The sequence below is a fragment of the Vombatus ursinus genome, unplaced genomic scaffold (genome assembly GCF_900497805.2).
Source record: "Vombatus ursinus unplaced genomic scaffold, bare-nosed wombat genome assembly UNPS02002547.1, whole genome shotgun sequence".
NCBI classification, from domain to species: domain Eukaryota; kingdom Metazoa; phylum Chordata; class Mammalia; order Diprotodontia; family Vombatidae; genus Vombatus; species Vombatus ursinus.
Window position 1 is genome coordinate 52,260 of NW_020942325.1, and position 23,672 is coordinate 75,931.

A 23,672-nucleotide genomic window follows, 5' to 3' on the forward strand; every position below is an offset into this window, starting at 1 on the left:
ACATAATTACATATGAAAACATTATATTATATGATAATCAATATTAGAAATAGACTAATGAAAAAAGATATAAATTCCTTATTTTTTTAAATACAGTCATATCAGGGCAGCTAGGTGACAGAACACTCACTAGCTGTATGACTCTGGGCAAGTCACTTAACCCTAATTGCCTCACCAAAAAAAAATTTGTATATACATATATATATATATATATATATATACATATATATATATTTGGGGGGGTGGAGGGGATGGTTTTTGCACCATTCCAGAACTGTTTTAATGGCACTCCTTGTCTAGGCTTCCCTTTGCTAAAAAAAATTATTTTTAAATTCAAAAAAAGTTATCTGACTGAAGAAAAGGGGCACCTGCAAAACCAGCCTTGGATTCAAAGACTGGCCCACTAACAACTACAATATCCTAAATATCAAAGTATATATTTGAGAATGGAGGCAATAGAAAAACTCTTGTTAATCCTTCAGTTAAAACAATAGAAAGACCAGGAGATGAGAAAGCTGGAAGAGATGAGGTAGATGGGAAAGTATTCTCCAGCCAGACAATAATTTAAAATAAATAGGTAATTAAATCTGTGATATTGCTCTCCCTTGAATGGATACAACAAAATTAGTAACTTAATTCAAATGATAGGAATCAGATACAATGGGTTCCTCCATAGGCTGGAATTAGAATGCATCCCATACTTGAAAGTGACAAAAGAAAGTGGAGATAAAAGTAAATGTATTCTTAGCCCCCACTGTCAATCTGAAATTTAGTCATCTTGAGACTCCATATATTCTTCAATGAACTTCATTAGGATTTGTTGAAAATTACTTTGTTTTTTTTTCTTTCACTTTCCTAATTGTGCTACCTGTTTGCCATATAGCAATAGAAATAATGATTGACCATTAGATATCAGTAACCTCTCTTACACCCAATCATACATCACTGCCTGAAAACATATGTTAACTTGAATTCATCAAGGGCAGCTCCCTTCTATTATTCCTGTTACAGTCTTTTCTCTCAAGGAACTCATCTTCAAATAACAGAAGACAATCAATAATATAATTCATATGCAAGAGAGATGAAAAGACCCAGTTGTCCTTAGATTAGAAAAATAAGATAGGTGGTAAAAACATCTTTTTTACTGTCATTTCCATTTATAAAACCATATCCATTTCTGATATCACATCATTGACAATGCAGAGGATGTTTTTCCTAGACAATTGGTAGCTATGGCCACTGAAAAAACTGCTTTGAAAGGAGTTGCTGGGTCTCCTATCCACAATTGTAATTCCCTGGATGGCAGCTGTAGGGACTGGGCTTGAAACAGAGGTGTTCTAGTGTGATACTATTTCCAGGATAGTTGGGCTCAAATTCTAGGACTGTCTCTATCCAAGTTTGAGAGGAAAAATTGATTGATAAAGCAATGATAGTTTGACTTACCTGGCACATGAAGTCTCTTATCTTTCCCTCTACTTTCCTGCATCAGATAGGCCATCTGTATAATCAGTTGCAAAAACTTGCCCTTTGTTTGATCCCTTCTCTCCATTCACACAAGTATGACCTTAATTCAGGCTTTGGTCACCTCTAGCCTAGATTACTGCAATAGTCTCCTACCAAGCCTCCCTGATTCAAGTCTCTCATTACTCCAGAACATTCTGAGCACTACTGACAAAATAATTACACTAAGAGCAAATCTGACCATGTCACTATCCAACTCAATCAATTCTACTAACATCCTATAGCCTCAAGTATAAAATATAAACCCCTTCATTCTTCTTTTAAAGAACTTTAAGAACTGGCCTCACACCAATCTTTCCTCTTTAAACATTACTCCTTATCCCACAAACTTTGATCAGCCACATCGACCTTCACTCTGTTACTCAGATGATACTTCATCACCTTTCTCCATGCCTTTGCACTGAATATACTACATGTCTTAAATGCATTCCTTCTTACCTCTATGCCTCAAAGAGTCTCTTCTCTTTCTTTATGGTACAGAACAAGCAACATCTTCTGAAACCTTTTCTAATCTCCCTCATCTGCTGGTGCACTCTATCACAATATACCATGTATTTAATGACAATTTGTAATGTGGTATCACTATCTTTAGAACACAAGCTTCTTGAGAGTAAGGGTTACCTCATTCCTTGCACTTGTATCCTTACAAGAGTAGTTCTCCTTGCACATAGTAGGTATACAATAAATGCTTGTTGAGTAACTGATTGATTCTCATCATTTCTCTTGCCTTCTAATCTACCTGAATTTTAATGGTCTTGTTTGTGGGCTATAGCCCACCCAAACCTGTTGTTTCTATATCTTCTTTTAACAACAGGAGGAACCTAAAGTTTCTGAAATATCAAGCTTCGTCTCTTCCTACTATCCAATGTAGCATCATTTCCTTTGTTTTTCTTCAATTTCACCTTTCTCAGAGAATCCATCACAGATGAAAAGGAAAGATTCTCATCATCATCTTTATTATTTACACATTAGCTACACAAAAATAGCAAGAAAAATAGAGACAGAGACAGACACAGAGAGAGAGACGGAGAGAGAGAGAGACAGAATTAAGAATAGAAATGCATTTCTCTGAGCAGGGAAATGGGAGGAGAAGAGGAAAGGCATAATTTAAGAGAAAGCAGATTAAGAAAGAAAGTAGGGATTACTCCTGAGCAAAACAAACTGTAGCAAAGAATGTACAAAAGTATTTATAGAAGTTTTTGAGGTGACAAAAAAAATGGGAATCTGAGGGAGTGTTGATCAATTGAGGAATAACTGAGCAATGTATGGAATACAAAAGTGATGAAATCAGTTGGAATCCTTGGAACTGAAGTGGGGGACACTCTCCTGTTATCATTGCTACTGCCACCACTGCCTATGCTGCCATCTGTGCTTCTTTGGCTTTGGACTTCTCAGATTTGCCAGTATATTGAATTGCTATGGAGGAATATACAAAAATAGAGAAAACTGAAGAAGGTACTTTGGTGCTATATACAAGGGTCCACATAAACTAGAGGTCAGATGGTAGCCATGATGAAAATCAGATTACAGAGTGAGGAGGACATTACAAGTAGTGCAATTCAAGAAATTTTGCTGTTGAAGGAACTTTACCCTAACATTGACAGCTTTCCAGATGTACTTATGGGAGATGCTAGATTATACCTCTTTTTTTATTCCATTCCATGTATCTAAAAAATAATTGCATTCTATCACTCCTGGCCAGCATATGAATTCTTCACTCATTAATAGTTATGTATACCAAATCTTGTAATACACTGTATTTTGTTACTCATGAAGAGTTCCTCACAGACATTTGAAACCTCAAAATCTGTTAATAAATAATAAATGAGTAATTAAGCTAGCTCACTTTGGACTTGCATGGGCCTTTGTGGGTGTGATCTGCAATTTGACTATGCAGTAAGTGACTGAAGAAAAGATAAATATAGAGTTGATTAGGTTAACTATAGGGTATCAATTGAAAAGGGAAGGAAGTTAAGTTAAAGTAAATGGTCAGGGAAAGTACTGAGAGGTTCATTGATTAAACGGACTGGTGAAGACAAAGAAGAAATTAATGAACAACAAGCTATGGTAAAATGTAGGCATTCTAGTTTTTTTTAATATAGGAATTTATTTGAAATGATGGCTCTTGAAATCAATATTTGGGATTTCAAACTATCTTTATATTGGGGGAAAAAGATAATTCCTCATGCCAAATCCGTCTTACCCATCTCAGTTTCTGTGTATTTGTGCACATCATTTATATAACACTATCGCTCAGGGTACTTCTGCCTGCCTGTTAAAATAATACCTACTATCCCCTAAGAACTACTTTACCACCTCCATAACTTAGTAAATTGTCCCTGATAATATCAGTTAGAAGTTCACCCTTACACATTTCTTTGAGCAGTTTGTCCTCATCTCATCCATTTATTCCGTGGTATTTTAAATTGTAATTATTTGCATGTTTTACTTATATCCCCTGAAAGACTTAAAAACCATTGAAGTTTACAACAAGAGATGATTCATTTTTGTTTTATTTTATATCTAGATTGAGGCTAGAGGCTTGCACAAAGTAAACACTTGATGGAAGCTTATTTAAAGGCGTACTGAGTAATATCTTTGTCCCATGTCTAAATGTACAGATTCATTTCCATATGACCCTATAGTTGGCTTGAAGACAAGCTTTGTGATATAATTCATAAGTTTATGAAGGTAGATGGGTATTTTAATTCAGTCAATATGAATCAGAATGGGAAGAGAGTCATTATTCCCTACACTATCTTCTGCATATAGAGATGGTATAACAGATTCAACACAAATTGGCATGCCCTAGAAATTAGACTTCAAGTTAAGAATGAATTTGAATTTCAAGATATTTGGTGGCATAGTCTTTGATGAACAAAGAGCACACAATGAAATGGGCCAAGGTGGCCTCAAAACGGTACCATTGCCCTCTTTTCTGTGACAATTGTAGGCTACTGAACTACTGATAATATCAAAATGACAGTCTTAGACTGGATATCCATCTGGAGCACTAGATAGCATTTAAAATTGCTTGAGAATGGAGTCAAGATGGTGGAGTAAAAAGGTAGTCGCTCTCACCCTCCCCTATCAACCTCTGAAAACCCAGAAAATATCACCCCAGAAAAAACCCTGGAATAGCTGAACCAGAAAAAAGACAGGGTGCAGCAGTGCAGTAGCCCAGGTAGGTAGAGGGATTAATGGGAAAGGCCCCTCTTATCCTGGAGGAAGGGGAGCAGTACAGAACTGGGAGTTACACAGTCAGCTAGTGGAAAGACCCAGTTTAGCACACCAGGAGAAAATTCTAGTGCCTTGGTATTCTACAGCAAAAGGGTCTTCCAATGCCTCAGCAAAAATAAGAAAAGCAGCACTACAAAGGGCCCCAGGTGGATAAGCACCCTGTAGCACTCCTCTGAAAGGAGCTGAAGAAAGCATCCTATAGCTGCTGATAGTTCCAGCTTTGTTGATTCCAGCCCAACACCAGGTAAGCTGTCAGAACCCTACAGCTTCCAACTGCCAACCAGGAGGAGATCCCGAAGCCCAGGTGGTTGAGCAGGCAAACACCAACAGCTGGACCTCTGAGTGCCTCTGTGAGGGTGGGGGAACCAGGGGAAACTGGCTCAGAAAACCACCAGGTGCCTCGGCATTCTACAACAAAGGAGTCTCCCAGTGCCTCAATAGAACTAAGGGAGGCAGCACTGCAAGAGGCCCCAGACAGATAAACACCCGGCAGCACCCATCTAAAAGGAGCTGACCAAAGCTAAAGGAAAAGAAAAGCAACCAACCTAGATTTTCCTAAAAGTCCCAGCCTTGTTGATTCCAGCCCAACCCCAGGTAAGCTGCCAGAACCCTACAGCCTCCAATTGCCAATATGAGAGGCCCCAGCATAGAAAGTCAGTGACCAAGCCATAGGCTCCCACACTAGAAGCTTGGGTCAGTGCCCTCTGCTCCCCAGCAGGAGAGCATAATCTCTTTAAAGGCCAGGGAATAAAAATAACACCATTAGTAAAAAGAAACGCATGATAGATTCATATTATGAGAAGAATGAAGATCAAGACAGAAATTCTGAAGAGGACAACACTGTCATCAAACCCACATCTGCAACATCAGAAGGGAATATGAACTGGTCTGAAGCTCAAAAAGCCTTCTTAGAAGAGCTCAAGAAGGACTTTAAAAGTCAAATGAGAGAGGTAGAGGAGTCCTTCAGAAGTACAATTGGTCAACTGGAAAAAGAAGTACATTGAAGAAAACAAATCCCTTAAAAATACAATTGGCCAATTGGAGAAGAATATACAAAATCTAACAGAAGAAAACAACATGTTGAAAGTTAGAATTGGACAATTGGAAACTAATGACTCTATGAGAGAACGATAATCAGTCAAACAGAAACAAAAAAAAATGAAAAAAATAGATGAAAACATAAAATACCTCATGGGTAAAACAAGTGACCTGGAAAATCAATCCAGGAGAGACAATTTAAAAATCATATGCCTACCTGAAAATCATGATGAAAAAAAGAGCCTGGACAATATCCTTCAGGAAATCATAAGCGAAAATTGCCCTTAAGTCCTAGAACCTGAAGGTAAAATAATTATAGAAAGAAGCCACGGCTCCCCACCTGAAAGAGATCCCAAATTGAAAACGCCAAGGAATATAATAGCTAAATTCCAAAATTACCAGATTAAAGAGAAATTACTGCAAGCAGCCAGAAAGAAACAATTTAAATATCATGGAACCACAGTCAGGATTACACAGGACCTTGCAGCCTCTACATTAAAAGATCTCAGGGTGTGGAACATGATATTCCTCAAGGCAAAGGAGCTTGGAATGCAGCCAAGGATTAACTATGCAGTGAAATAAGTGTGATTTTTCAGGGAAAGAGATGGATATTCAATGAAATAGGGGGCTTCCAAAGCTTCCTGATAATAAGACCAGAGCTGAACAAAAAATTTGATCTTCAAGTACAATATTCAAGAGAGACATAAAAAGGTAAATGGGACAGAAAGATACAATATGTTGCTAATAAGAGCAAAATGTTTATATCCCTACAAGGGAAGATGACACTTGCAACTCTTGAGAACTGTATTGTTATTTTACCATGTTAAAGGAGTATACATAAAAGGGGTGGATATAAGTTGACTTTGATGTAATGATAAAAAAATTTAATAAAGTAGGTTAAATGGATCCAAGTAAATGGATTAGTCTGAGCTAAGAAAATGTACTGAGAAAGGAGGAGGCAGACAAGGGTAAATTACATTACAGGAAAAGACACAAAAACCTATTAGAACAGAGGTAAAGAAGGGAGGGGGATGAGCATTGTTTGAACCTTACTCTCATCAGATTTGGCTCAAGAAGGGAATAACATAATCAGGTATAGAAATCTAACTTGCACTATAGGCAGTAGGAGGGAAAAGGGGAAAGAAAATGGAGGGGGTATAGAGGGGAGGGAAGAAGCAGTAAGAGTAAAGGGGAAGAAAAGGGAAAGGGATAATAGAAGGGAGGTGGGACTGAAGAAGGCGGTGATCAAAAGCAAAACACTAGTGAGGGAGGGAAAGGAGAAAGGAGAAAGAAAAGCACAAATGGGAGGAAAAAGGATGGAGAAAAAAGACACAGATAGTAATCATAACTGTGAATGTGAATGGGATGAACTCTCCTATAAAACAGAAATGTATAGCAGAGTGGATTAAAAACCATAATCCTACAATATGTTGTTTACAGGAAACACATTTGAAAAAGAGTGACACGTACAGGGTAAAGGTAAAAGGCTGGAGCAGAATATATTATGCTTCATTTAAAGTAAAAAAAAGCAGGGGTAGCAATCCTGATCTCAGACAAAGCAAAAGCAAAAATAGATCTTATGAAAAGAGACAAGGAAGGAAGTTACATCCTGCTAAAAGGCACCATAAACAATGAAGTAATATCATTACTAAACATATATGCACCAAATGGTATAGCTTCCAGATTCTTAGAGGAGAAGTTCAGGGAGTTACAGGAAGAAATAGACAGCAAAACTATACTAGTGGGGGACCTCAACCTCCCCCTCTCTGAACTAGATAAACCTAACCACAAAATAAACAAGAAAGAAGTTAAGGAGGTGAATAGAATGTTAGAAAAGTTAGGTAGGATAGACCTCTGGAGAATACTGAATGGGGATAGAAAGGAATATACTTTTTTCTCGGCGATACATGTCACATACAAAAATTGATCATGTAAGGGCACACAATCCTCACAATCCAGTGCAGAAAGGCAGAAATATTAAATGCATCCTTTTCAAATCATGATGCAATAAAAATTATGTGTAATAAAGGGCCATGGAAAGATAGACTAAAAAATAATTGGAAACTAAATAATCTAATCCTAAAAAATGATTGGGTCAAACAACAAATCATAGAAACAATCAATAATTTCATTCAAGAGAATGACAATAATGAGACAACATACCAAAACTTATGGAATGCAGCAAAAGCAGTTCTTAGGGGAAGTTTCATATCTCTAAATGCTTACATAAAATAGAAAAAGAGTAGATCAATGAATTGGGCATACAACTAAAAAACTAGAAAAAGAACAAATTAAAAATCCTCAACTAAATACCAAATTAGAAATATTGAAAACCAAAGGAAAAATTAAGAAAATTGAAATTAAGAAATCTATTGAACTAATAAATAAGACTAAGAGCTGGCTTTATGAAAAAACCAATAAAATATATAAACCTTTGGTTAATCTAATTAAAAAAAGAAGAAGAAAACCAATTTACTAGTATAAAGAATGAAAAGGTTGAAACTACCACCAAGGAAGAGGAAATTAAAACAACAATTAGGAATTATTTTTCTCAACTATATGTCAACAAATCTGACAATCTCAGTGAAATGGATACATATTTGCCAAAATATAAATTGCCCAGATTAACAGAAGAGGAAGTAAAATACTTAAATAACCCCATCTCAGAAAAAGAAATTGAAGAAGTCATTGATGAACTCCCTAGGAAAAAATCCCCAGGGTCAGATGAATTTACATGTGAATTCTATCAAACATTTAAAGAACAATTAATTCCAATACCATATAGACTATTTGGTGAAATAGGTGAAGAAGGAATCTTACCAAATTCTTTCTATAACACAAATATGGTGCTGATACCTAAACCAGAAAGAGTCAAAACAGAGAAAGAAAATTATAGACCAATTTCTCTAATGAATATAGATGCAGAAATTTTAAACAAAATATTAGCAAATAGATTACAGCAACTTTTCACAAGAATAATACACTATGACCAGGTAGGATTTATACCAGGAATGCAGGGCTGATTCAATATAAGGAAAACTATCAGCATAATTCATTATATCAACATCAAAACTAACAGAAACCACATGATCATCTCAATACATGCACAAAAAGCTTTTGACAAAACACAACACCCATTCCTATTAAAAAAAAAAAACACTAGAGAGCATAGGTATAAATGGACTCTTCCTTAAATTAATAAATAGCATCTATCTAAAACCTTCAGCATGCATAATATGTAATGGGGACAAGCTAGAAGCATTTCCAATAAGATCAGGGGTGAAACAAGGATGTGCATTATCACCACTGTTGTTCAATATTGTACCAGAAACGTTAGCATTAGCAATAAGAGAAGAAAAAGACATTGAAGGCATTAGAATAGGCAAAGAAGAAACAAAGCTATCACTTTTTGCAAATGACATGATGTTATACTTAGAGAATCCAAGACAATCAAGTAGAAAACTATTTCAAATAATAAACAACTTTACCAAAGTTGCAAGCTACAAAATAAACCCACATAAATCATAGGCATTTCTATATATTACCAACAAAGCCCAACAGCAAGAGATAGAAAGAGAAGTTCCATTTAAACTTACTGTAGACACCATAAAATATTTAGGAGTCTACCTCCCAAAAAAAAAACCCAGGAAATCTATGAACACAATTACAAAACACTTTTCACACAAATAAAGTCAGATCTAAATAACTGGAAAAACATCAGTTGCTCATGGCAGACTGAGCTAATATAATAAAAATGATAATTCTGCCTAAGCTAATTTACTTATTCAGTTCCATACCAATCAAACTACCAAAAAATTATTTTATAGAGTTAGAAAAAAATAATAACAAGATTCATTTGGAAGAACAAAAGGTCCAGAATATCAAGGGAACCAATATAAAGAAATGCAAAGGAAAGTGGCCTAGCCATTCCATATCTTAAAGTGTATTATAAAGCAGCAATCATCAAAACTGCTTGGTACTGACTAAAAAATAGAGTGGTGGATCAGTGGAATAGGGTAAATATGCAAGACACAGTAGTCAATGACTATAATAATCTATTATTTGATAAACCAAAAGACCCCAGCTTCTGGGATAAGAACCAACTCTTTGAAAAAAAACTGCTGGGAAAACCGAAAAAGAGTATGGCAGAAACTAGGCAGACACCAAAATCTCACACCATATACCAAAATAAAGTCAAAATGGGTTCATGATTTAGACATAGAGGCTGATACTATAAGCAAACTGGGAGAGCAAGGAATAGTTTACCTGACAGATTTATGGAGAACAGAAGAATTCATGACCAAACAGGTGATAGAGAACATTACAAAAGCAAAATAGATAATTTTGATTACATTAAATTGAAAAGTTTTTGCACAAATAAAGCCAATGCAACTAAGATTAGAAGGAAGGTAGAAAATTGGGAAAGAATTTTTACAACCAGTCTCTCTGATAAGGGCCTCATTTCTCAAATATATAGAAAATTAATTCAAATTTCTAAGAATACAAGCCATTACCCAATTGATAAATGGTCAAAGGACATGAACTGACAGTTCTCAGATGAAGCAATTAAAGCCATCTATGATCATATCAAAAAATGCTCTAAATTACTATCGATTAGAGAAACGCAAATTGAAACAACTCTGAGATACCACATCACACCTATCAGAATGGCCAACATGACAAAACAGGAAAATAATAAATGTTCCAGAAGCTGTGGGAAAATTGGTACACTAATGCATTGTTGGTGGAGTTATGAAATAATTTATCCATTTTGGAGAGCAATTTGGAACTATGCCCAAAGGGCTATAAAAATGTCCATACCCTTTGACCCAGAAATAGCACTTCTAGGGCTATATCCCAAAGAGATCACACAAATGGGAAAAGGACCTACACGTACAAAAATATTCATAGCAGCTCTTTTTGTGGTGGCAAAGAATTGGAAATTGAGAGGATGCCCATCAACTGGGGAATGGCTGAGCAAGTTGTAGTATATGAATGTGATGGAATACTATCGTGCTACAAGAAATGATGAACAGGCTGACTTCAGAAAAACCTGGAAAGACTTGTATGGTCTGATGCTGAGTGAAGTGAGCACAACCAAGAGAAGGTAGTACACAATAACAGCCATGTTGTGTGATGACTAATATTGATAAACTTAACCCTTCCCAGCAATATAAGGATCTAAGACATCTCCAGAGGCCTTGTGATGGAAAATGCTATCCACATCCAAAGAAAAACTATGGAAGTTGAATTGCTATTTTGTTTTCCCTTCTGTTGAGTTTTGTTTCCTCTTTCTGATGGTTCCTCCTATTGGTTTTAATTTTTACTTACAATATCACTAATGTGAAAATATGTTTAATATGAATGTAAATGTATAGCCTATAGCAGATTGTGCGCCGTCTTGGGGAGGGTGGTGGAGAGGAAGGGAGAGAAAAATTTTAAACTCAAAAACATATGGAAATGATTATTGATAAATCAAAATAAATTAATTTTAAAAACAGCTTGAGAATTTATAACACTATTTGTCTTAAAGAATGGAAGACAATCATTTGTTCATAAAGAGCAAATTCAGGTTCGCCTCAGCACAGGAACCTGGAAGAACTTTCAAGTCATTGTGACATCAGATACTTGGGTTAACATCCTGATTCTAAGTATGTCTGTGAATACTGCAAAGTCACACAACTTCTCTGAACCTTAGTATCCTTTTGTGTCGAAAGGTAATATTACTACTTGAATTAACTACCTCACAGGGTTCTTATAAAAAATAGTTTTATATAATCCTTTAAAATCACACATTTAAGAAATCTCTTTTATTATCATTATCTTTTTATCATCTTTTTCAAGGTGATGATCCTGTTCATAGATTTACAGTTTCATTGGAATGTAGAAGATTATTTGGAAATCATCTAGTTCAGTGGTTCTTGGTCTTTCATGTGATTTGGGGCCCTTCTGTTGAAGTCTATGGGAACTTTCTTGAATAATATCTTTAAATTCATAAAATAAAACAAACAGATTTTGAAGGAAACAAACTCTATGAAAATAAACTTATGAACACATTCAAAAAATTGATGTACCTCATCATCCAATCCTCTAGTCTTAGGTCCTAGTTCCAATTCTCTCATTAATAAATGAGAAAATTGAGGTAGACAAAAGAATTGTGCTTTGCCCAAGGTAAGTCAATGAACTGAAATTAAGGTCTTCTAAGATCCAACACACTGAGTGTTCCTCTCATCATTTGATAGCTGTTTTTTTTTTTTTTTTTTAGCTTTGCAGACCGTGAAGAGAACTCTCATAGTATGGCCAATCTCACTATGATAACAGGATTCCTCTCATGGGCTTTTCCAATATCTGGGAGCTGTAGGTCTTACAGGCCACATTGTTCTTACTGATATACCTAGTGCCTCTGATAGATAACATAACGTCTGATAGGTAATATGGCCATCTCTATACACTTCTGTCCAAAGAACCTGTCCTTTTTAGATATCTGCTTTCTTTCTGTCACTGTCCACAAAATGGTTGCAAAATCCCTGAAATGCAGCTTCTCCATCTCTTAAATAAAATACTAGCAAAGAGATTACAGTAATACATCACAGTAATATATTACAGTAATAAGGGCAAGTCACTTAACCCCATTGCCTAGCCAAAAAGAAAAAAAAAATGTGATCTGATATTTACTGGGATGTTTATGGTGTTATCAAGATAAGTCATAGCATCTAGGTGTCATAGAATCCTCCAACGGCCCAAATTTCCCAAGGGCCATACTAACAAGCTGGCTATAGGTTATAGGATTTGAGATCAGGGACTGGAGAGCCCTTAACACTGAATAACTATAGAAACTCTCAGGAGAACTGTAGTTCTATCATCCTCAGAGAATCCTACCAAATTTAGAGAGCTTGAATCTCAGAAGGAAAATAAAATGTTGTAAGAATAGAGCAAATATATCAACCTCAGAGAAATAACTAAATACAAGGAAACATGATTCCCTAAATTACTTTAAAAGCAATGGTTGAAGTAGAAAAGTGGTAAGCATAGCTAGGAAGGCATCAGTGCTTCCCACCTCAGTATACCTACTGCGACTGAGAATATAGTTGGATCTCCAGGCCCAGAAATCAGAAGAAAGGAAATGAAAAGTTTTTGTCGACCGCACGGCAGCATTGAGTATATGAATATCCTTCACTTTCGAAAGTTTAGTCCATCTTACATAAGTCTATAGGTGCCTGAATGGCGAACACGTAGTCTTATTTCAAGCAATGGATTGAAGAAATGAATGGAATAAAAGGTATACATTTCCACCTTTTTTGTTATCAAAATGTAGATGCATCAGTGACTGTGTGTCAAAGATTGGAAAAAACTGTGACAAAACAAATTTTAAATGTCCAAAAATATTAAAAACTATGTCAGCAAAGGGAGAGAGGTTGTTACAATTTCCATTTACAATTTTAAGCAGGTTCTTGGGTATGAAAATCAAACCAAGTGTGTAAAAATTAAAAAGAATGTGAAGCTTGTTTTGGGTAAGCTCCTACATCTTCATATTCTTTACTAAGCTTTGGCACACAGGTCCTTTATGTTGCTCCCTTGATACCCAGTGAGCATTCAGTTTGTCTCCCCTTTCTGCAAATTCTCATTTGATGCACTCAAGACTAGCTTTCTTTGTGGTGTAGCCAGTTCCAAAATCACATATCATTTCTCTTTAATATTCAAGTAAAAACATCTTTCTAGTACCTGATCTGAACTAAGTGTTAAAAAAAAGAGCACATCCAACAAAACTGTCTCTTTAATGATGAAATTCAGTAAGCACAAAACAGAGAAGTTGAGCATTTCAGGCAATCTTAGGCCATAAACTGGAGGTACAATGACCTTTCCAACGACTCTTATGGCTTATAGACTAAGTGATCACTGAAAGCCTAACCACAAAAAATCAATCAGCAAGCATTTACTAAGGTCCTAAAGTAGGTCAATCACTAAACTAAGGGCTAGGGATTCAAAGATAGATGGAAAAACAGTCCTCAACTTCAGCCTTTTGAATAGGCAGGACAAAAGCACAGAGATGGTAGATGGAATGCTGTATATGAGGAAAGAAGGAAGGCTAGGTATCACAGTGGATAGAGCATTGTGCTGGCAATCAGGAAGAATCATCTTTGGGAGTTCAAATATGGTCTCAGACATTTACTATCTCTGTGGCCCTGGGCAAGTCACTTACCTATATTTGCTTCTGTTCTTCATCTGGAAAATGAGCTGGAGATGTAAATGGTAAACCACTCCAGTATTTTTGCCAAGAAAACCCCAAATGGGGTCATGCAGAGTCAAATATGATTGAAAAGAAAACTGAACAACAATATAAAAAAAGGCAAGAAGTTATGTTAGCTGCACACTAGATTGTATTAAGGTAGAGAAGATGTATGTGCACTGTTACTGGAAATAAGGGCTGGGTCCTCTTTCAGAAAGCATTTAAAAATCAAAAATAAGAGTTTATATATGATCGTATGAAAATTAGTGAGCCTTCTGGGGTTTAATGAGTGGAGAAGTGGCATGCTCAGCTTTGTACTTTAGGAAAGCCAGTTTGGCAGAAATGTGATGGATGGATTGAAGAAGGGAGAGACATGGGACAGGAACACCAATTAAAAGATACTGCACTATTCTAGATAGTAAGTGACAAGGGTCAGAACTAGATTGGTGGCTAAGTAAATGAAGTTAAAGGGACAAATGTAAGAGACATTGTGATGATAGAAAGAACACTCTTTGAAAACTGATTAAATGTGGGGACAAAGGTAAGAGTGACCAGAAAAGGATAGCAGTGAAGCTATGAATCTGGTGACTGCAAGGATGATAGTAGTCTTTAAGAAGTAAGAAAGTTGAGAAGCAGGGGGTCTGCGGAAAATGGCGAAAATAATGGGTGGGTTGGGGCATGCTGAGTTGGAGATAGCTAAAGGACATCCACTTTGGAATTTCCATTACATGACACAATTCTAAAGCTTAAGAGAGAAAGACTAGGGCAGGAAATGCAGCAATGGGATTCGTCATCTTAATGGGAACACGAAAAAACCCACGTGAAATAAAGTGGTCACCGAGAGAACATAAAAGGAAAGAACAGAATCAGAAGCTTGGCATAAACATAGATAGAGGGCATGATGGGACAGTGATATTGCAGTGAGAGAAATTAAGAATTAGTTATCAGATATTAGGACAACTAAGAGAGAGCAGAGTAACAAAAACTCAGAGAGGAAACATTATAAAAGTATGAGGGGGTACTCAAGAGTGTCAAATACTACACAGAAGTCAAGAAGAATGAGTTTTTAGAAAAATCTATCAGATATAAACATTAATAAATTATTGATTACCTTGAAAATGATAATTTCAGTTGACTCATAGTGTTATAGGTCAGATTATATGGGGTTTATAAGAATGAAAGAAGATACAGTGGATAGAAGAAATAAGGAGAGCATTTTTCTAAGACTTTTACTGGGTATAGAAATATTATAGAGCCTATTTAAGTGTTTTTAAGGATAAGGGAAATTTTGGGTCCCAAAAAAGGAATTAACAGTTAGGGAAAGACTGAATATTAGAGGTAGAGAAGAGGCTGATAACAGAGGAAAAACCTTAAAAATGGGATAGAATCAGGGTATATACATAAAGAATTTTACTCTTGTCAGGAGTAGGGCTACTTTAAATCTTCAACAGAGACTAGAGTAAAGCAAAAGAGAATGGGAAAGAATGTCAATTAGTGGTGAGCTGAAAAGAAGGGAGAAATAACTCTCAACCATAATGGTCTCTGTTTTCTAAATGAAGTATGATATGAAGTCTTAACTTATGCAAATGTTTGGGAGGGAAAGTATGGGAGATATAAGGAAAAAAAGGTATGTTTAGAAGAAGCCAAGGAGAGGAATGGGATATAAAAATCAACATGAAAGGAACTAAAGGACTGCCTGGCTGAAATGAATACCAGTTGCAATTATATGGCATTAATTGGTAGTGAATCCAGTCAGTAGAGTATTGTGACTTTGCCCAGCTCTATCCAGCAGTACATGAGTAAAATTATAAGAGGTGGGTCGCTAAAGTAACCAAAGGTTAGGGTTTAACAAGTTCTAAAGTTGTAATGTTCAATAAGACAAAACAGCAGGTGATTCAAGAGGAGAGATGAATATCCAGTTTAACTGGCTAATTACAGGGACACAATTAGGATGAGGAGAAAGTAAAATCAGATTAAGGAGGATTGCCAAGCAAATTGTTGAGTGGTACCAAAACTGGAGGTCCCAACAAAAATAAAGAATAGGCTCTTAAGAAGAATAATGCATAGGAAAACATAGGCATTTTGATAAAAGTACAAGAACTTTGATTGAAATTATACTTTTGAAATCAATATTTGAATTCCAAAATATCTTTATATGAAGAAAATAGACCTTCCCTCTTCCTTGCCTTGCTCATCACTGCTTCTGTGTTTGTGCTCATAACATGCAAGGAATATTTCTCCTTGCAGCCTCGATATTTATGCCTTTTGAAATCCTACCCAAATTGTAAAGACTTCCCTACCAATTCCGTTAAGCATGAAGCTGTCCCTTGACCTTGCCAGTCAGAAATAAACTCTCTGTCTCACATCTCTCTGAACTCTTTGTTCTCCTCCCATGCATTTTATCCAATTCTACTTTGAATTACAGTCATTTACATGTATTACATGTTCCCCTGATAGATGGGAAACATCCTGAGGCCTAGAGATGATTCATATTTTTTAAACTATGTAGGTTTAGAATAGATACTTGTAGCCCTTGATAAATGTTTTGTCAAATATTATGGTTGATCCATCCATTTAATTCCTTTGCTTCATGTGAAATGCAACTGTCTACTTATATATGGCTTTCTAGGCATAAATAATGGGTCTAAGAGGTATAGCTTGGGAAATAATTTATGAGTACATAAGGATTTATTTGAGTTCCAGGAGTGTTTTAACTAGGGCAAAGTGAATCAAAATCTAAAGTGGTGTTTGGGAGTGGAGGGAGCAGTTTTTCCACATGCTATATTCTTCAAACCAGAAGAGATCCAACACAGAAGACAATGCTTTGGGAGTTATTTTTCCATTTGAGGATAGATTTGCATTTCAACATGTCTGGTCTGGGTTAGTGGTAGCCAACAGAGAGCTTGAAATAGAAAAGGCCATAAGGAAGTCTAATCTCTGATACCACATTCATCTGCATGACATGTCTAGTCTATTGGGCTGAATATAGTGTCAAAATGTCTTGGATAGTGAAGCAGTCTAGGCCAGGGCAGTGGACATCATTTTAAATTATTATATAACCTATGTAAGTTTTAGTCTTAAAGGATGGGAAGACAATCATTTGTTTATGAACAGCATATTAAGGTATGCCTTAGCAATGGAACCTAGAGGAGATTTCAAGACAGCCTGAATAGCAGGAAACCTAGATTAACATCTTGGTTGTGAAACGCCATCAATAATGACTGAAAAGTCACTTAACTTTTCTGAGCTCCAGGCTCTTGTGTATAAATTGGTAATAACACTACTAGAATTGCCTACCTAAAAAAGAGGTCTTATAATGAAAGTATTTCATGATAATGAAAATCATCCACATAGAGTGATATACCTATTGGCAGCAACTTTTTCAAGGTAAAGATATTGTTCAGATATGCCTATATAATCTGAGATGTAGAAGAGCGTTAAAAATAATCTACTTCAGAGGTTCTTGGCCCTTTTTTGCTTCATGGATTCCTTTACAATCTGATAAAGACCATGGACAAATTTTTGAGAATCATTTCTCTGAAAGGCATTAAAATGTGTAAGATTAAAATGGAAACAAATTACAGGGAAATATATTTATAAAAATATTTTAGGTGAGTGAATTTCAGCTTTCAATCCTCTGAACTAGGTCTATCAATTCATTTTAAAAATAGGAAAATTAAGGAAAAAATAACTGTCATTTGCCCAAAGTCACACAATGAACCTGAACCAAAGTTACCTGAGATGTTCTTCTCATCATTTTGCATCTGTTTCTTTTCTCCTTGCAGGCAGTGGGGAAAATCACCTGACCCTAGAACATGGCCAATCTCACTGTGGTGAAAGGATTCTTCCTCATGGGCTTTTCTAACATCTGGGAGCTACAGGTCTTACATGCAATCATTTTCTTGCTGATCTACCTAGTGGCTCTAATGGGTAATATACTCATTTTCACCCTCATCTCTCTTGATGGGAAACTCCATACTCCTATGTACTTCTTCATAAAGAACCTGTCCTTTTTAGACCTCTGCCTTATTTCCACCACAGTCCCCAAATCAATTGCTAACTCTCTAAGTCGCAGCTGCTACATCTCTTTTGGGGGGTGTGTCTCACAGCTCTTTTTAATGGTGTTATTTGTAGCATCAGAGCTTTATCTCCTCACAGTGATGTCCTATGACCGCTATGTGGCCATTTGTCAGCCCCTGCACTATGAGCTCATCATGACTAGAGGGGCTTGTGTGAAGATGGTAGCTGCTTCCTGGCTCAGTGGAGGTTTGTTTGGGGCCCTGTACTCAACTAGTGTATTCACTTTGCCCTTCTGTGGCTCCAAGGACATCCACCAGTTCTTCTGTGATGTCCCTCCCTTGCTCAGGATCTCCTGCTCTGAAACACACTTTGCACTTGATGTCAGTGTGGCTTTTGGGGTTGGTGTAGGGGTTTTGTGCTCTATTTACATCACAATCTCTTACAGTCACATCTTCTCAACTGTCCTGAAGATTCCAACCAGAGAGGGTAGGTCAAAAGCCTTCTCCACTTGCCTGCCCCACCTCATTGTTCTCATGGTTTTTATCACCACAACTTTCGTTCCTAATCTAATGCCACCCCAGGAATCTGACTCATTTCTAGATCTGTTGTTGCCCATGTTCTATACAGTGGTGCCCCCGACCATGAACCCAGTCATCTATAGTCTGAGGAACAAGGACATGAAGACTGCCTTGATGAAACTCAGAGCTTGGGAATACTTCTGAAAGGGATTAAAACCAAAATTTTTTCCATGATAATATGACTGTGCACATATATTTACACATGTATAAACATACATTTACATAGATACAGGTATTCATATGTGTATATGTTTCATGTGTATACACATTTATGTTTATATATTTATATATGTTATACATATTAATACATCACTTCAATATGTATTTACTGACTTAAATTCCTTGCTACCCTGTCCATGTCAAGCTTACCAGTTTTAAGATGCTGACTCCCAGATTTTCTGGCGAATCATAACAATATGCTTTTAAAAGTATGTTCAGCCATTCTGGTCCTGAAATCAAAAGGCCATTAGTTTTATGAAAAATGGTACTTATTTGAAAATAATGTATTTGAAGTTCCTCTGATCAATTTATGTCAACTGTTTTCTTAACATATACCTTCATAGAATGACAGAAAATATTATCTGACTTGAAAACAGATGAAGCATTTGACTTAGGGTGCCACAACTTACAGTGAAGCACCAAAAGGTCTTCATACGTCTATTTTGCTTTACAGTTGTTTTTTTAAGGCAATTGGGGTTAAATGACTTGCATATGGTCACACAGCTAGGAAGTGTCAAGCATTTGGTCTGAGGCCGGATGTGAACTCAGGTCGTCCTGAATTCAGGGCCGGTGCTCTATCCACTGCGCCACCAAGCTCTCCCTTACTTTACAGTTTTTTCAAATGGTTTCACCATCCAATATTTGATTACCATAATAATAGTTTGAGAAAATTAGGAAAATAATATTATCAACACTTTATATTTAATATTAATGAACATTTTCAAGATTTACAACTAGTGATGGCATTCTGATTCAAGTGTTTCATCTATTCTCAGGTCAGATAATATTTTCTACTATTCCATGTTGCCAGTTGTTAAGTAAACAGTTGATATAAATTGATGACAGGATCTTCAAATACATTATTTTCAACTAATTTTTTTTCAGAAAAATGTTAGACTCTTGATTTAACCTTCAAATTTAGAACATAAGTACAGAAATCCAGAATTGGGGAGAACATCAAAGGTCATTCCTCTAGTCTAACCTGTCCTGAATTTGACATCCATATAAAACATCCATAATTCATGGTCATCCAAATTTCCTGTGAGTATTTTCAGTGAGGGAGAGTAACTTCATGCAAAGGCAATCTATTCTACTTTTGCAGGTTCTGCAAAATTATTTTGACACTTTTCTCCCATTAGGCTGAACATTGCTCTCTCTGCAATTTTTACCCATTGCTCCTACTTCCACCACTCCTTTCACTACACTGATATATAGGTTGTTTGGGCTTGTTATATTGGGAGCATAAAAGAATAAATGATACACAAATAACTAAGTCAGTCATGTGTTCTTATCATACAAATCTATGATACATTTAATGTATAGAATTTCATTTAAAAAGTAAGATTCTTACAAGAGCAAAGTGTAACTTGATTTCCTTGAGTTGTCATTGTATACAGAAAAGACATTCTTTATGTGATTAATTTGTTACCCCAGAGAGTGTAGCTTTATGTACACTTTGGAAGAAAGTAAATACATATTCAAGACCATACTTTGAGATGTTTAGCTAAGTCCATATATTTAAATATTTAAAGTTTCATTGAACATATATCCCTATAGACGTCACTTAAGTAAGAAAGGGGTCTTTATATTAAATTTTTCATATTCAAGTATACATCTATGTATCCATCCATCTATCTATCTACACACACACACACACACACACACACACACACACAGCCACACACACATATACAATAGGTGGTACTATGGATAGAGTGAAGGGCTTAACATCAGGAATACCTGAGTTTAAATTGAGCCTCAGAAATTCCCTAACTGTGTGATCTTGGACAAATCACTTAACATCTCTTTGCCTTTAGATTGGAGATCCACTGGAGAAACAAGTGGTAAAGCACCCCAGTGTCTTTGCCAAGAAAACCCCATAAACTGAAGTTCATTGGGTCATGAAGAATTGTACATGACTGAATGAGTAAACAACATATATTTGATATTATGTGCAATATTTTCTTAATTTACATTATATAATTACATATGAAGACATGCTATTATGTGATAATCAATATTAGAGATAGATTGATAAACAAAAGATATAATTTGCTTATTTTTTAAATTCAGTCATATCAGGGCAGCTCGGTGACATAACACTCATTAGCTATATGACTCTGGCAAGTCACTTAACCCTAATTGCCTCACCAAAAAAAAATTTATATATAGAAATAGATATAGATATAGATATAGATGTAGATATAGATATAGATATCTGTATTTAGGGGGGAGGGGTTAGAGGGGATGGTTTTTGCACCATTCCTGAAGTGTTTTAATGGCACTCCTTGCTTAAGCTTCCCATTGCTGAAAATAAATGTTTTTTAGTTTAAAAAAAAAGTTATCAGACTGAAGAAAAGGGGCACCTGCAAAACCAGCCATGGATTCAAAGACTGGCCCATTAATAACTACAATATCCAAAATATCAAAGTATGTATTTGAGAATAGAGGCAATAAATAAACCCTTGTCACTTAATAAGTTAAAACACTAGAAAGACCAAGAGATGGGAAAACTGGAAGAGATGAGGTAGATGGGAAAGTATTCTCCAGCCAGAGAGTAATTCAAAATAAATAGATAATTAAATCTGTTATATTGCTCTCCCTTGAATGGATACATCAAAATTAGTACTTAAGTCAGCTGACAGGAATCAGATGCAATGGTTCCTCCATAAGCTGAAACTACAAGGTGTCCCACAATTGAAAATGACAAAAGAAAGTGGGGATAAAAGTAACTGTATTCTTAGCCCCCATTGTCAATTTGAAATTTAGTCATCTTAAGAATCAATGAACTTCACTAGGATTTGTTGAGAATTACTTTGTTGTTGTTTTATTTCTTTCACTTTCCTAATGGAGCTGTTTGCCGTATAGCAATATAAAAAATGATTCATCGTTAGATATCAGTAACCTCTCTTACTCCCAATCATAAATCACTGCCTGAAAACATATGTCAACTTGAATTCATCAATTCATCAGCTAGAGGCTTCCTACTTTTATTCCCATCACAGTCTTTTCTCTCAAGGAACTCATCTTCAAATAAGGGAAGACAACCAATAATAGAATTCATATGCAAGAGAGATGAAAAGACCCAGTGGTCCTTAGATTAGAAAAATAAGACAGGTGGTAAAACATCTTTTTTACTGTGATTTCCATTTATAAAACCATATCCATTTCTGATATAACAACATTTGACAATACAGAGGAGGTTTTTTTCTGGATAATGGGTAACTATGGTCACTGAAAACACACTTGTAAAAGGAGTTGCTGGGTCTCCCATCCACAATTATAATTCCCTGAATGGCAGCTGTAGGGAATGGGCTTCAAACAGAGGTGGTCTAGTGTGATACTATTTCCAGAGTAGTTGGGTTCAAATTCTAGGACTGTCTCTATCCAAGTGTGAGAGAAAAAATTGAATGATAAATCAGTGGTAGTTTAATTTGCCTGGCACAGGAAGTCTCCTATCTTTCCCTGTACTTTCCTGCTTCAGATAGGCTGTCTGTATAATCAGATGCAAAAACTTCCCCTATGTTTGATCCCTTCTCTCCATTCACACAGGTATCACCTTAATTCAGGCTTTCATCACCTCTAGCCTAGATTACTGCAATAGTCTCCTACCAAGACTCCCTGATCTAAGTCTCTCACCTCTACAGAACATTCTGAGCACTACAGAAAAAATAATTACACTAAGAGCAAATCTGACCTGTCAAGGTCCAACTCAATCAATTCTACTAGCATCCTATAGCCTCAAGTATAAATATAAACTCCTTTATTCAATGTTTAAAGCACTTTAAGAACTGACCTCACACCAATCTTTCCTCTTTAAACATTACTCCTTATCCCACACACTTTGATCAGCTGAATTGACCTTCACTCTGTTCCCCAGATCCATGCCTTTACACTGAACATACTACATGTCTAAAATGCAATCCTTCCTTACCTCTGTGCCTCAAAGACTCTCTTCTCTTTCTCTATGGTCCAGAACAAGCAACATCTTCTGAAGCCTTTTCTAATCTCTATCATCTGCTCATGCACTCTATCACAATATACCATACATTTAATGACCATTTATAATGTGGTATCACTGTCTTTAGAACACAGGCTTCTTGAGAGTAGGGGTTGCCTCATTCCTTACACTCATATCCTTATGACTGAGTAGTTCTCCTTGCACATAGTAGGCATACAATAAATACTTCCTGAGTAACTGATTGATTCTCATCATTTCTCTTGCCTTCTAATCTATCTGAATTTTAATGGTTGTCTTTGTGGGCTATAGCCAAACCTGTTGCTTCTATATCCTCTTTGAACAACAGGAGGAACTTGAAGTTTCTGAAATACCAAGCTTCCTCTCTTCCTCCTATCCAGTCTGGCATTATTTCCTTTGTTGGTCTTCAATTTCACCTTCTCAGAAAAGCCATCACAGGTGAAAAGGAAAGATTCTCATCATCATCTTTATTATTTAAACACTAGCTACACACACAAAAAAGCAAAAAAAAATAAATTCCTGGATTATTGATTAGAGGAAAGGAAAACACATGTTATAGATAGTGATTATTCATTGAGGAACCCCTAGATAAGCTTTTAAAAACTAAGAAGTTAAAATAATTTACACTTTCATCAATGTAGGAGACCAAAAATATGCCTCTAGAAATAATCTGTATTTTCATTTGAAACTAACAGGCTTAAAGCGAATAAAATCAATCTTAAAGATTTCTTCAAGAATTATATCTCTTTGGGACAACTAGGTGGCACAGTGGATACAGCACCAGCTCTGGAGCCAGTGGGACCTGAGTTCAAATCCAGCCTCAGATACATAACACTTAATAGCTATGGGA

At 36.0% G+C, this 23,672-nt stretch overlaps 1 protein-coding gene and 1 pseudogene across 1 annotated transcript; both read left to right on the top strand.

Annotated features, from left to right (window-relative positions):
• Positions 1-2,939: 2,939 nt before the first annotated feature.
• On the top strand, positions 2,940-3,421 carry LOC114048804 (annotated as a pseudogene).
• A 14,420-nt stretch (positions 3,422-17,841) lies between these two features.
• LOC114048814 (olfactory receptor 14A2-like) lies at positions 17,842-18,768 on the top strand. The gene has a single exon (XM_027869922.1). The coding sequence runs from the start codon at positions 17,842-17,844 to the stop codon at positions 18,766-18,768; it is 927 nt and encodes a 308-aa protein (XP_027725723.1).
• Positions 18,769-23,672: the final 4,904 nt, after the last annotated feature.

Excerpts from the sequence above, each read along its gene's own strand:
- LOC114048814 (XM_027869922.1), top strand. The coding sequence starts at position 17,842 with ATGGCCAATCTCACTGTGGTGAAAGGATTCTTCCTCATGGGCTTTTCT.